Source organism: Gavialis gangeticus, unplaced genomic scaffold (genome assembly GCF_001723915.1).
Source record: "Gavialis gangeticus isolate Ggan-Ray unplaced genomic scaffold, GavGan_comp1, whole genome shotgun sequence".
Classification (NCBI taxonomy): Eukaryota; Metazoa; Chordata; order Crocodylia; family Gavialidae; genus Gavialis; species Gavialis gangeticus.
Genome location: NW_017729031.1, coordinates 78,200,869 through 78,216,207, shown reverse-complemented (window position 1 = coordinate 78,216,207; position 15,339 = coordinate 78,200,869). Strand labels below are relative to the sequence as shown.

General features: G+C 38.3%; 1 protein-coding gene and 1 long non-coding RNA gene across 2 annotated transcripts in view; one reads left to right on the top strand and one right to left on the bottom strand.

The window, feature by feature from the left end:
• Positions 1-7,099, top strand: part of HECW2 (HECT, C2 and WW domain containing E3 ubiquitin protein ligase 2) — a 239,849-nt gene extending 232,750 nt beyond the window's left edge. The window contains exon 28 of the mRNA XM_019523126.1: positions 5,471-7,099. Coding sequence (XP_019378671.1) covers positions 5,471-5,582 — 112 coding nt within the window. The 3' untranslated portion in view covers positions 5,583-7,099. The remainder of the gene's footprint in view (positions 1-5,470) is intronic.
• On the bottom strand, positions 5,667-11,616 carry LOC109301865. The gene is made up of 2 exons (XR_002098651.1): positions 7,481-11,616; positions 5,667-7,436 (listed from the first exon to the last, which is right to left on the bottom strand). It is a non-coding gene; the product is annotated as an uncharacterized LOC109301865 (long non-coding RNA).
• Between the last annotated feature and the right edge of the window lie 3,723 nt (positions 11,617-15,339).

Below are 15,339 nucleotides of genomic sequence, written 5' to 3'. Positions count from 1 at the left end.
AAAAAACAATGTACATACCTTAATTAAAAAATACTTTATTGCTAAAAAATGCTAACCATCATCTGAACCTTCAGCAAGTCGTAATCTTTTTGCTGGTGGAGGGTCTTGCCTCGATGTTGATGGCTGCTGACTGATCAGGGTGGTGGTTGCTGAAGGTTGGGGTGGCTGTGGCAATTTCTTAAAATAAGACAACAATGAAGGTTGCCACAAACCTTCAATTTGTAAAAAACACAATATCTGCGAAGCGCAATAAAATGAGGTATGCCTGTACTGTGTAAACACTGAGGCCCCTGGCACACATTATATTTCTGGCATATTTCATGTGTTAATCGCACTATAAATAGCTGCATGCCACGCATTCATTGAATTTATGGCACCATAAAATGGCAAACCAGCCACAAAGATATTACTCAAAAAATGTATAACATATATATGGCTGTTTTGTATGGTGCCATAAGCTGAATGTGTGGTATGACCCGTCATCTTAATGCTGACAATCAGCTAATTGTCAGCACTGGGCCCTGGGTATCCCCTGGTCTGAAACCTGATTGGGGGTTCCAGCTGATTTTCTCTATCAGAATACGGGCTTGCCAGGACCTGGCAGCTCAAAGAATCATGTCCTGCAGCTCTCTATCTTTAAGACTCTTTAAGGTGCTAGGTTTTGGTGAACCTAAGGGCATGGGGCAGCTCCAGGCTCTAGCATACAGCCTTCCCCTACCTGGTTGTCAGGATCAAGGGGCAGCCCTGGGTCTGAACTGGGATTGGGGCTGCCTGGTGCTGAATCCTGATGCTCAGCTGAGCATCACTGTCCAGCATGGGGCAGGGCTAGGGTCCAGAACAAAGCTGCTCTGTGCCCAATTGGTGGAACTGGGCTTGGGGTTGAGACAGGACCTTGAACCTGCTGCCCCCTGCTCTATCACTGTCTGGCAGTTGGTAGTCACACAGTTATGGTCAGAGGAATTGTATGCCCCATTCCCAAAGTTGCGTGATCTATCATGTACATATGGCATGGTAGGTAGCATGATTTGGAGCGTGGGGCATAACATTCCTCAGATACCAGTCATGTAACTGCCTTTATGTCTGACAGTATCCTGAGAGGCACTGACTGCACTGCCTGCAGCACTGGATGAGACTACTTAAGTAAACAAGGACACTCAGTGACAAACTTTCAAAAGGCTTCCATTACAAATCCTGTAAAAGTGGTTGCATTTCCAGAGGCTGCCTGAAATTTTGCTCTAAGGTTCCAAATGATTCCAGGTTACTTTGGGGTTTTGTATTAATTTAGGTCCCCTCTACATGTTACATTTAAGTTGCAATTAACATGTTAATTGCAGTATAAATGGGAAGGGTTCAGATACACGCACCCAATTTAAGGCACCATAAATGGCAAGCCATCCATAAAAAGGTTCCACATATAATGCAGAATATTTTTATGGCTGGTTTGCATAGTGTCTTAAATTGAACACGTGGTATGTCTGAGGCTGCCCCAGGGCCAGTGCCAGCAACCAGCTAACTGTCAGCCCTGGGGCTGGAACTGCATCAGGTCACACTGTGCTGCAGCCTCCTTGCTTTCAGCTTGCTGATGGAGGGGGAGCCTGAGATCATGATACCAGACTGGCAAACAGAAAGAGTATGATTGGGATCTGATCCCTGATTCCAAAATTCTGCCTCCTGCCATGCATGTATGGCATGGCAGGAGGTGCAATTGTTGGTATCAGGGCCTATATCTCATCCTATATCCCATAGTACCTTTAAATGAACATATGTAAGGACCTTAGGGACAGAGTCAGACACCCTCAGTCATACTCAGCAGTTGTTTACCATGAGAATACTTGCACTGATTTCAGTGGAACTGTTCGTGGAATCTGGTACAACTCAATGTAAGGCATTCAGAAAATCAATGTTTTTGTTTTGCTTTTTCATGCCAGAGAGGGCAAATATAGGGATAAAATGGCCTTTTCCTGTCCTTGTTTTGTGAAGCTGAGAGAGCCTAATACAGATAACAATTTCTGAGATGGGTGATTGTGGTCCAAGCAGGTACTTATCTGTAAACACAGATATGTTAATTGGATGGTTTCATTGTTTCCTCAGTCTGACCCTCTTATAACCAGTCCAACTGAATTGAATAACAAAACTTCTGTAAGCTGTCTAGTTTCTGTCACTGCCTTTTCAACTTCCAGCTTGCTTTTCATATTGTGCAGCAGTCTAAATCAGAAATCAGTAGAGGGACTATTACTCTTTCAGTTCACTTAAATGCTTAAAAGTTGGGCACGTTCTAGGTAGGTTTCTGTTCTGTAGTAACAGCTAGTGCCAACGCTTGCACGCAAACAACATTCTTCTGTTATTGCTAACATACTGGACTTTGGACCAAGAGTCAGTGTGTCTGACTACTATGTTAACCCTAGTAAAGGGGAAAGTAATTGGATATCATGGCTCTTGGAACTACGATAATTTTTACCTTCATCAGAAAAATGTGAGTTCAGAAAGACAAACATAGTAAACAGAGGGTGCATCTACATGTTCAATTAAAGCAAAGTATTATACTACAGAGCAGTTTGAGCCAGAGGAAACTACTCCCAGGCACAGCGTTTACATGTGTGCCTGGGACAGCAGCAATTTGAGCTGGGGTGGAGCAGGTCCAGGTTGGCAGGGGACTCGGGGGGGAATCAGCCCCAAACGCGGGGGGGGGGGGTAGAGGGGCTGGCTGGGGTATGAGAGTACTGAAAGTGCAGAGCCATGTGGCTAGTTGGCAGGCAGGAGTCTGGCCCCTGGCTGATTGGGCTGACCAGGCACAATTTACAACTGCAGTCAGCATCTATGCATGTGTATAATCACAGTAAATTATCCCAGTGTAAGATAGTATTGTCCCCAACAGTACTATCTTACTGCTGTGTTAATTAGTTTATTGTAGCCTAATACCATCACACACGTAGATGGTGATACTTTACTCTGCAGCTGATTAGTCTACTCCACAGTAAAGCGCATGTGTAGATGCAGCCAGTTAGTCCGAAAAGACCTGGTGGGAGAAGACTGGCCAAGGAACATTTCTTCTCCTGGCACAGTGACAAAGCCCATTCTCAGAATAGGAGAGAAGCATGTGAATAGGAGCAAGGTCTTTTTTCTTTTCTTTTTTTCTTCGAGTTCTCTAAAGATGCTGGTCACATTCTTAATATGCTGTGACAAATCATCCTCAAAAGTGAAACAGTTCTCTTTTCACTAATAATTCTAAGCAACATGTAAGACGAACATTAGGCCATTTTGCGATGAATCCCTTACAAATTCATACGTCATGACTTTTATAGTTTGAGGTTTTATAGCACATATCACATGCTGCATAATTCCAACAAGTGGGTCTGTTTCAAAGAAACACCTCACTTCCAAGTGGTGCTTGAAGTTATGCATTTTCAGAAGTGAAGAAGAAATCTGTGCGCTCTACAGCCAAGAAGATTTTATGAGTCGGATGATAATGGCCCAGATAGAGAGAGAAACTCCATAAAGTTACCCTCATAAAGTTTTTCCTCAGATTCTCCATTGGGAGTGTCAGATAGAGAAGACAGCTCCACACAGCAGAAGCCAGTAGGTTAGGGCACCAATCCCACTATGATCCCCTGAACCCTGGGAACTGTTGCATGTCTAGGGCCAACCAGCTACCTTAGTAACTCTGCCCCAGTTGCCATCCTCTTGTTGTGACTGGAACCAGGTCTTTTTTTAACGACACTCCCAAGCATAGAGGGAGTCTTCAGGAAAGCTAATACAACCTTTAAGTCATGCCAGATAGCCATACACTCTCCATAAATTTCTTGGAATGGGGAAAGGGGCCACAGAAACAGCTGGGGAGATCAGTGAAGCAGATCTGGAGGAGATGGGGTACAACCCCCTGTACCAGGTCCCTAGAACTTCAACTGCTGAAAAACATTTTTATTCTGGCTGTGTACTCTTAAGTCTATTAATCTGGGATGGAGTAAAATGCATTATGTAACTGCAAAATGCTGCAGTACACTTTAAGTTTATTCTCATTTTTATACTGATAACCTGGCCCTGTGTTGTGTTTGTATTTCCCAAAGTATGGTATTTCATGGCACTATAGAGTTGTTTGTTAGATTAGTGTTTGACCTTCATCAGGGGCCTGTAATGACCTCTTTGCTTCCCTCTCATAAAGGAGTTAAGGCAAACCACCTCTTCTTCTCTTTATGATCTGTCCTGGTAGTTACCATCTGACAGGCATTTAATATAATGGTCTCTGTTTTTCTTCATTTGGAGGCTGGAAACGTTCTTGTTTTCCCAGAGTTTGTTACAAATCCAAAACAATTGTTCAGATTTCTTGAGAGAAACAGTGGGGTCATGTGCTTCACTGGAAAAAGATAATGCAAATGTAAAGAAAGTCCTGCCCTTTAGAGGGCCAAACAAATTCAAAAGGACCTTCACCCTACAAAATAAATGTCTAAAATGAGGCTCATGTAAGGCAAGTTTCAAGGCAGAAAGGAAAATTTCTTAGAATTGTCCTCTCAGCACCTTTCCCACAAGAGATCCTACTATTTCATCATTTGGAATTGTGCCATTTATTTCACTGGAGTAGGATCATTTCAAAGATGACAGGGAATTTCCTGCTTGCCTACAAATGTTCTATAGAAAAGTCAGGTAGTTGTGGTTCATCCTCTGCTCACATTGATGGTTTGTGCTTGCCTGTCAGCCATAGGAGGACTCAAGGGCCTCTTCACAATATGCCTAGAGATTATGATAGGCAAGCTGTGGAAACTAAGAAAAAAGCATACTCCTGTCCCACCAAGAAAGCAGGAGAGCATTATAATGTAGTTTCATGTAACTACTAAAAACATTTCTCTGTAAACAGGAGTCATTGAATCATTGAGTCACCAAAAAGATCCTCAACTGCTGTAAATGATCATAACAATGAGTTCAAGACAGCTACCTCAGTTTACACTAGCTAGAGATGTGGCCCTTTAACAGTAAATGAGCAGTAGAAGAGACTAATTTGTCTACTCTGTGCCAATGCAGGATCACCCCTGTAAAGTGCATTTTCTAATATTTCACTACATCTAACTTGGGGGCCCTCTTAGTACAGAAATGATCCGTCCATGATCACCAGTTCAATATTAGATTTCTACTGCAGAGAGAAAGCATTAATTTATAGAGTATATAATTACATCAATTTTTTTTAAATAGCCTGCCTAAATTGTGCCTCCAGATTGCACATTTTGTGTGTGTACATTTCACAGGCAAAGTTTAGGCTGCCGGTTTCAAAAATATGACTCTTACTGTGGATCAGAAGTAACTCTGACAAATAATAATTCCTGAATTAAATCTCTAACTGAAAAATACATATGCTGTTCCGTGGAAAATACTGTTTTATGGAGCAGAATGTTTTAAAAGGACTATTTGGCCATGTGTATTTCTGCTTAATTTCATGTGAACTTTTTGAATAAACTGTACTTAATTACCTCCTTTTTTGCAGGGCTCATACCTGTTTCAATCGTCTTGATCTTCCCCCTTACCCATCCTTCTCCATGCTGTATGAGAAACTGTTGACAGCAGTTGAAGAGACAAGTACTTTTGGACTTGAGTGATGAGCAAACCATAGTGCCCAGCTTCTCGGACCTTTGTGGATCTGGCCTCTCAAAGAATGAATGAACGTTTGTATTTGATTTCCTAGAGGAAAATTGTTTTACAATGCAGTTCAAGTAATGAGATTCTATGAATGGGCTTACGAAGCAATTTACAAGCATTGTGACAGTGGCAAAGTATTCAACAGTAAGACTGGAGCATGCCTGGTGTGCAGGGAGAACCTACAGTCTTGCAATCAGCAGTTTTTTCTTGACTGCCAAACTTTTTACATTTATGTTTCAAGCAAAAATTGTATCCACATATGATCAATTATGCGGTTACTGCAAGAACTGACAAAATAACTTTAAACTAAATTTCACCAAAGTCCTTGAAGGTAAAGTTCAAGTCAAAATGTGAAATCGTTCAGCCCACCACTAAATTAGCTAAGTCAAACAATAGAATTCTTTTTTAAAAGATTCCTAGAGGTACATTACTTTATGCCCTATACTATAATAGAATATCCATTACTTGCTATACCTAAGGGTACGACTGCCTGCATGGTGCGCACCATAGATGTCAGCTTTCTGGGGCAAATGCAAATTTGAAGAAACGTCAGCAACAAGCGATATCTCAACAATGGCTTGCAATCAGGAGGTTTGTGAAAATGTATATGCAAGTGGCGTGTATATGGCAAAAGATGAGCTCTCATAAAATGAACTTAAAAATGACTGATTTTATGCTTCGTACTGCATGGAAACTGTTTTTAAAAAACTTGGCAATTTATCACAGCATATCAGGAAAAAAACACAGTGACTTTTGTTTATTTTTATAGGTTCATTATATTAAGTTACTTAGAGTGTAAATAGGAAACTAGCAAACTATTTCTGTTCCTTTCACTTTCCATGCTTAAAACAGACATTGTGCTGGTGTTTATTCTTTATGCACTCTCAAGGAAAAAATGCCTTTTATTTTTATAAGGGTAAGAAATTCCCAAAAATATTTTGCACTGAATGTACCAAAGTTGAAGGGACATTATGATCTGACTGACAGAAAACTGCATCATTCTTACAAGTATCTAGAAAACAGCTTCTTAAGAACCAAGCTTCTTCACAGTGCCATGTCTGTAGATATCAGGACTGTGCACATAAGTAATAATTTTGTAAGACTCACTGTATGTGATATTTTAATATGCATTTGTTTTAAATGCATTTAATTAATTTTGCATCCATCAGGTAAACTTAAAGGTATGGAGTTTAATACAGATGTTTCATATTTTCCCTGCAACTTTAATTTGTACAGCACCATAAAACACTATAGCTTATTTGGAAAATCATGGGCAACACTTCCAGATTACACCTCTAATCGTAATGAAACCACTCTCCCTTATCAGTGACCACCTCCAAGATGTAAAATGTTCATAGTGTCTTTCTAAACCTGCATTTTCACTGATAAGTATTTTTCTTATTGATGTTAATTAAAAAAGAATACTTTTGTATGGTATATCAAAAGATGCATGAATACACCAATTTAATTATGTTAAGTTTGCCACAGTGTATAAGGCTCATTTACATCCATTCCTCACAAGGACCTTTCATCCGACAGGCCTCTTAGTGTAGTTGTGTCTTTGCACTAGTTCTTGTACAGTCATTGAGACAGACTGCATTTATTATATTTCAAAACTTTTGATAATGAGTGGAATATCGGATAATGGATGACCAGAACATGCATAGATCTTGCCACGTCATTCTATGGCATTGAGTCTTTGCAAAGTCTTGCTTTGTAGGAGAACTAGGTTTGGGGGTAACTTCAAGATTTCCACTCTGGGACCACTTTGAGTGGGGGCCTCTGACTGATGACATGCTTTTTTTCTATACTTACTTCTGTGGGAGCTCCCACACACGTGCTTTTTTTCTATACTTACTTCTGTGGGAGCTCCCACACACTCAGGTGAATATTGGGATGGCAATAAAGATCCCTTCAGCAAACTCTGCTTTTCCACCCTCGCAATGAGAAGGTAGGTGCTGTTGTGGTGGTCACAGCAGAGGGCTGAGGAATTCTGAGCCTCTTCAGAGTGACAGAGGAAATAAGACCTGTGCTCAGACAATGAAAGAAGTCCCACTCTCAAAAACAGAATAAAAATATCTTTTGACTTTACTAAGCAGGAATCAATTCAGTTCTATAGTGACATCAGGGGCTTATACAGGTAAACAGATTACGTTACTTTTGGCAAGTACCAAGGAGCAAAGAAAAGTCCAACTGTTCTACTATATTTTTTTTTACACACAATTTATCAGTCTTTGCTAAGGTATCTTATTACAGGCCCATGGCTTGTTAATGCATATGTTTTATCATTAAACCTGATAAACAGAAGACTAATTCACCTTTTTAGCTGGTCATTCAAGCCTGGCACGTATTTCACATGATAAATTCATTGCCTAAAACTCCAGTTGCTTACAGCCAAAAAACCCCCCAACTGCTGGACTAAGAGCTGCAGAATTTGCCTGTTTTAATATTACAGTATTTATCACCTAAATATGAGACCTCCAGAGGATAATATATTTTACAAGCATCTATCCAGAAACTCATTGACAGTACTATTTGGCACAAACTAAATTTCAATTAAGTTATTCTTCTATACAGACCAGAATAACAAACGCATTTGTCAGCTTTTATTTAAAAAAAGAGATTTACTACTAAATTTGGTTTGTATTCTGCCCTTTTTATGAGTCAAAGCTCTTGAAAAGTCACCATGGATGGCAAATCTTAGCAGTCCCTGGATTTTGGCTTTTTTTTTTTGCCAGAACCAGGAAGTGAGCTAAAGGGCTGAGAGAAATTCTACTCCCTCCTCCTGTTTTGCCCTGCCTATACAGTGCTGGACTCTAGGGAAATCTGTTGAAGGTGGTGAGGAGCTGGTTGCCTTTATGCTGCAGTCCCCACAGCTCAGTAATCAGCCAACTCCTTGCTATATTTAAGAAAAGCTTCCCTGAATAAATGAGTGAAAGATAGAAAGCCTAGAGGAAAAGGGCTTAACACACCCAAACTCTCACATCCCTAGCCAACGGTACTCATCCACCAGCTTTAGCACCCATTCCTCTTCAACACTCCACCCAGAAAAAGGCAACCCTGCCATTCTGCAGATTGTACAGTTTAACTCTTGACAAAAAAAAAAGCATAGAATGGGGGTCCAGGATAAAGGATATATGAAAAGCCACATTTTAAAACACTTGTATCACTTTGGAGGACTACTAACTGGCTACTGACAAGCTTTCCTTTTGGGGAAAAAGTCTCTTAGAACTAGGTAATGGATTCTATTCAGAAATGGTGTAATGTAGATGTGTCCTCATAATAATTAAGTATGATGGATCCTTATAGTAATTAACTTGAAGTGTCTACCTGTCCTGCTCTGCCAGCACTAAATGGCAGATAGTGCCTTCTCAGGGCACTTAGATCATGCAGACTCCAGGGGCAAGGCTCCCTTCCCTGGCAGACACTCTGGGGAAGATGTTTCTACTCTTCTGAGGTACAACTTAAGGGAGGGATGTAATTTGCATCTTCTCTGCCACTGAAGATGAATGTAACTATCATCTCTGCTAACTAAAGCTTGAGTATATGAGTACTAATAAGTATATGCCAACCAGAGACAGAGATGTCTGTTATACTATATACTGTAGCATGTAGCTTCTCATTCAAGGCATGCATACCAGAACCACTTACCTTATAATAGTTTTCTCAACCATTTAGACCATGAGACAGCCTTTTAAAGAAACGCCTTCAGCAGCAGATTGTGGTATCCCTTAGTTTATCAACTAATTCTTTCAGCCCAGAATCAATATCTGTATAACAGAAATTCTGCTTTTGGTCTGTAAAGTAAAGGTTTTCCTCCATTAGTGTTAAAATTCCACTCCTTCCCTTCAATTAACAATATTCCTCTTGCATTTTTTAAAGACATTTTTCATTATATATGTTGTAGGCCAGAGACGAACCAGAAAGCTACTGCTTACAGTCAGATACAGAGGGCATCTAAGGTGAAATCCATTCCAGCACCATGTAAACTTCACAGTGTAAACTCCAGGTCAGACAACATATGCTGAATATATGTAAACTTCAGAAGAAGCTGAAAATCCAAGCAGTAGCATTCTGGCATATCATCTGAAAGAAATTTTCTGGCATGATATAAGCAGACTCAGAACAGCGGACTGGTGATTTGCTTGTTTTTAAATTATAGGAATAAAAACAGTTGTGCGGCTTCTTGTGCATTTTTAGACCTTCCCAAAGTCAACCCCCTTTCCCCTGACCAAAAAAAAGACAACCCACACTTCAGTTTTAAATGTCAGGAATCGTATCATCTGGTTGCTAAATGTAATCTCTGCAATATTAACTGCAGATGCTGAGTTTCTGTGGTGTTAACTACAGATGTTCATGGAGATTTTCACAGAGGCAGTACTGCAGCAGAGAGAATTTTGTGAACAAGAGGTATAGTAGCTATGCTTGTACAGTCTTTGTCCTTTCATTTTCCAAAACACAATGCAAAAGCACTTTGAATTTCATTTAAAGGTTTAAAGCTTGTTTGTATTGAATCACATTAGTATAGTTGAGTACTCATTTTGCCATTCATTCTGAGGGAAGATGATGAATTTGTTTCCATTAACACTACTGGAAATTAAGCATTAAGTAGTTCTATCACTGAAGTGATAATTTAAGCCTTCAGGTTACCCTTACAGGTTAGTATTTGTTTTAAGCTGCCCTTCTTCCTAGTAGATTTCTGTCCCTTCTCCTCCACTTTCTGATCCCAAACAACATTTTCAAAATAATTAATCAAACCCAATACTTAATTTTTTCTCCTAGGGCTGTTAATTGATGATAGCACGACTACCCAGTCCAGTGGCAAAAATTCAGTGCTGGCTGACTGACAAATTACAAATAAAAGGCCTCTATATTTGTAGCTGAGCAACTAATCTTTTGGTAAAATACATTTAGCATCAAACAGAAACTAGAAAATCTGCTTTGGTATGGCTTTTGCCTCCTTGAAAAATACATACGTACTATATAGGCATTTTAACAAAAAAAAATAGTTATCTGAATGACACTGTCCAGTTACGAATACTTTTTCTTTAAAAAAACAAAACCTTTTTCTCTCAGTAATAATGTTAGATTATTAAAACTGAACATGCTAACATTAAATATACTTTACACATAATTTGTAGTTTAAATTTCAATTTGGACAATGCAAAAAGATCATAACAATGCAAAAAGATTAAAGTTTCATGTTCTGTCTGGTCAATTTTACTTCCTGCTACTATCTTACTGCCATTTTAAAATAGCTTTCTGAAACCATTTTTAGTATTGTTTTTAAAACAATTTTATCAACAATTAATTTTTGGATCCAAACTGCTTAGCAATTTCCCTTTAATTAATCAGGGAACATATCTTACACATTTAGTCAAGTGAGAGTATCCCATTGGTATTTTAATATTAACTCGCCACTAACTTTCGGAGAGCTCTCCAGTGGTATAATGAAAAACCCTTTAGCATTACTCAGGAAAACTCCTCTTGGCTGCAAGTAAAAGATAGCAACATATTAAAAGGACTCCTTCAGCATTGTTGCAGTATCTGCACATATTTAAAATGTTATGCAAAACTTTTTGAAATTATTTGGAAAAAATAACTGTGCTCTTGAAATAGCCCCTTTTAAATTAATAATTGGCAGTTTTAACTTACTAATTTCCACACCAAGTGTAATTAAACCACACGATAGATTGTCCAGTGCAAAATACTCTAAGAAATTGTTTGAAATGATAGTGAATGCAAAATGTATCCAAGCTTTGTTTCTTTCAATTACCCCATTTAAAACAACTGAAAAATGGAAGTGATGCTTCATTCTTCTCTATACGATGGTTTCTTTCTCAATACAGTCAGGAACTTCACATTCAACCATGTCTAGAAAATCCTTATTGCCATGAAGTCTCTCACTTCCCTACAAGTAAGTAGGAGTCATATTAAGTCATTATTTAGCAGAGTGCTGACATCAATGGCAACCTCAATTTTAAAATCTGTGAAACTACGCTACTCCTAAGGAAGAATGAATGTCTCAGCTTTCATTCACTTCCTTATTTGGGTCTGCCTTCTCTATATTAGTTGCACAGCATCTGCATCATTGCCCCATCCAGTCAGTAAATGAGAGCAACTGATCATCTATAATAATGGCAAAGTCAGAATGGAGGGAATAAAATAACATTTGTAGATATATATATCATAGATATAGTTGGTATGTATTTTTCCCCACTTCCATCCACTATGATCAGGCTTTTGGCTCACCAGGGCAGTTTAACACTAATCCAGAAATTGCTGCGAGAGGTGTGTTCTCTTATTTCTTGACTGGATTATAATCGATTGTTGACACACTCCACTGAATTAGCTATTAAGCATCAAGAAAATGATAGTTTGCATAATGTATTATGTTAGGATTGTACCATGCAGTCCAGCTCTAAGGAGCTGGCAGATACAGTATAGAAATGTTGCCTGAGACATTGCAGTCTCTTGTACTGTTGTCTACAACTAATGTCCTGGCTTGCCTGAAACTAACACTAGTTAATTCTTAAATAGAACAAGAAGTAGTAGCTACTTAAGCCTCTTAAATCATGCTAGCTCAAAAATGTAATTGTAGCAGTTGAGCAGCTGTTACAATACAAAATGGTAGTCACTTAAAGTGGGTAGGTCCTGAAAAATAAAATTGGAGTATGCCCTTAATAATGTAATGGCAGTCATGGAATAATGTACTGGAGTGAAAGTAGAGTTGAAAGAGCAGAGACAGAAAATGGCGTAAGAGAGAAGCTGTTTTGACCTTTATGCATCGCACATTGGAGAGCATGCTGTGCAGTGTATAAGCAGTTACTGACAGAAAAAGGGAAGACTACTGTCAAGTGAGGCCTTGGGAAGCCATCTCAAATAATGCACTTGATGAAAAAGTACCACACATCTAGGTTAGCTGCAGTATAAAATAATTTTAGCCAAGAAGTATTAAATCTTCATAATCTAACCTGAGGGATCATTAGGCTTACTTATGTGTTTTTTCTTGAACTATCATTGGGATAATGGAGCCTTGTACATAAAGGAAAGGTTGTTCTGGTGCTGAAAAGTTATTTCTTTATTTTATAAGTAATTCATGTTATGCTCATTACTGAATATGTTGGTAAGCAAAACTATCTGATAAGAAGCTATTTAAACTATCATTCCTGGTGGTAACTTTCATTTGAGAAATCATGGGCTGAATCCTAAAACCTAACTTAGTTTTTAATCAGTCTTTAGCTAATGGATTGATTGAATAGTTGGTTTTGTGCTTTGCTTTTATAAGAACCATGAAATTCTACAGAGAACTTTCTCCAGAGAACCTGGGCCTCCTGCAAAGTTTCTTTTCAGGAGGGTGATACTAAATTAAGGATGGTATTTCTGTCATCTTCAGTGAGCTTTGAATCTGATTTAGCAGTATGGATCCTGACTCTACCACTCCACTGACAACAGTGGGAAGTATCCTGAGTAAGGACTTGAGAAGGATTTAAGGATTTAGTTCATTGTGATCTAAATAAAACTAGTAGACAAAGATTGACTATAATAGTTTTATTTTTTTTTATTTAAAAAAAAAGGGCTCCTTGCAAGTTGCCCTTTTCAACAAGCTAATTAAGCTGGTCATAATTTCACAAATTGGAAAAAGGACTGTATGATCGATTGTCGTGTTTCAGTAGTTCCATGCAGCAGGACATCATTATGCACCGAGCCTCCAACACTCAGGAAACTGCAGTTTTTTGTCAGATTACAGATGGGAACTGAGAAACAATTAAGGTATTCTAAATTAAGTACATAAATCATCTTAGGAGCATTTTTTTGGTATGCTGTTTCTCCGTGGATTGGAATGGCAGCCTCGCAGGCATCCTTGAGCCTGGAGCAGCGTTTGCTGTGTTGTATGTATGGAGGCTTTCAGTTTAGGTGGCTGAACATAGCCATCTGCAACAAATGGTCTAGGGAGAAGAGGAAATTATAGTATCAGAAAGTGCTGTGAGGAACCCTGGAAGCCCATGGTGTTCAATGAACTTGCCTTTCTAGGCTCACACGAGCAGAGTTTTGGTTGTCAGTAGTGTCTCTGAAAGCACATAGGCTTGCAAGATTTTATAATGGGGATGCAGGCATCCAGAATTAAGCAGGTATATAGGTGCATCTCCCTCACTTTTGACAAGGTGTTACTTGATATAATTTTATACCAGTTCTTTGTTTTTAAAAGATTTCCGGCACTGTAAAAATATAGAGTGCATATTTATTTCTAAATTTTAAGTAGAGCACGTGATGTATTTTTTAAGCCTTTCCATACTTTTTGTTGTGTTCACAAAACTATATCAAATGCAATACCACTTTTTTCTACCTTTCTACAAGCTAATTTAAGTTTCATCTGAATTTAGCATGTCTTACACAGAAAAAATGAGGATAAATTGTGCTTCAAGCATTAGAATGATGCATATCTTTTTCTCTGTTTTGCATTGTATCACTTGTTTCATTCTTCTTTTAGAGTCAGACAGCAGATAATGAAATGTACTCTGTGTTACATGACTGGCACTTCATAGTGCCTCTGTTTGAGGAATGTACTATAATGTTGAACTGCTCACAGAACTGCATAATTATCTTCTCAGTTGGATACCTGATGTGTTTGTTTTTCCTATTATTCATAAAATGCTTTGAGGGAAAGATTTACTGTGTACAATTTTATTTTATTTTCATACTGATCTCTATTTTATTTAAAGTCATGTTTCATCATGAAATCACTTAATCTGAATAAATCTTCTTATAAAACCTACTTTGGAAATTAACTTTTCTGCTATGTCCCTGAATGATTTTTGGCCTCATTTCTAAAAAAGAGAATTTCTCATTTGTGAATTGTTCTATATTATATCCACTAGATTTAAGCCTTTAGAACACCTCAATGATCCTATGGCCTTCTAGCATCATTTTATATCATTCTCCCCAAGGACTGGAAAGTTTAATGTAATTGACACTAAAATTACAGAAACAGAAAGAATCTACAATCCCATATGTCTTATTTTAAACATAATGTCGTTGCCTTTGTTTCTAATATTAAAATTGCCAAGGAACAACACCAAAAAATCACCACTATGAGAAGTACCCTTGCTTTATTAATGGTTTTACCTTTCTGCAGAGGATCAGGCCCTGCAAGAGTACACTTTATTGGTAACAGTTCAGATGGGAAAACATTTTCTTGGGCATAAATCACTGGGATAATATGCATTTTCATAGCAATGCTTCAGATCATAAGAATTATCTTAAGTCCTCATACTCAGTAGTCTAGGACTGTATTTTGGCATAGGATTTGCTGAGCTGCACTTGAACAATTGGCCTCAGCATAATAAAAGTAAATGGTCCTATGCTAAATAATTAGTTATAAAAGGAAAAAAAAAGAATTACATTAGTTCTAGTAATAAATATTGTTCATTATTTAGCAGAGCGTATTTTAGAGTTCAGTGCAGTAGGCAGTCACCCCTTTATGTCTGGACTGGTTTGATGAACCTCTGCCATATTTTATATTATTCTTTTTATATATTACCTTTTATTAATTTTATTTTAAGGTAATTTTCCTTTTACCTGGGAATGATGCCTTTGGAAGGAATTCTTGGTATTGCAACATCTAGGTCTCGAGAAAGCCTGAAGCACCTGGAAGCCTGATATCCTTTAGATTAGTTTGATATTCTCATTTAGATTCAGTTCTTGGATTCAGACTTA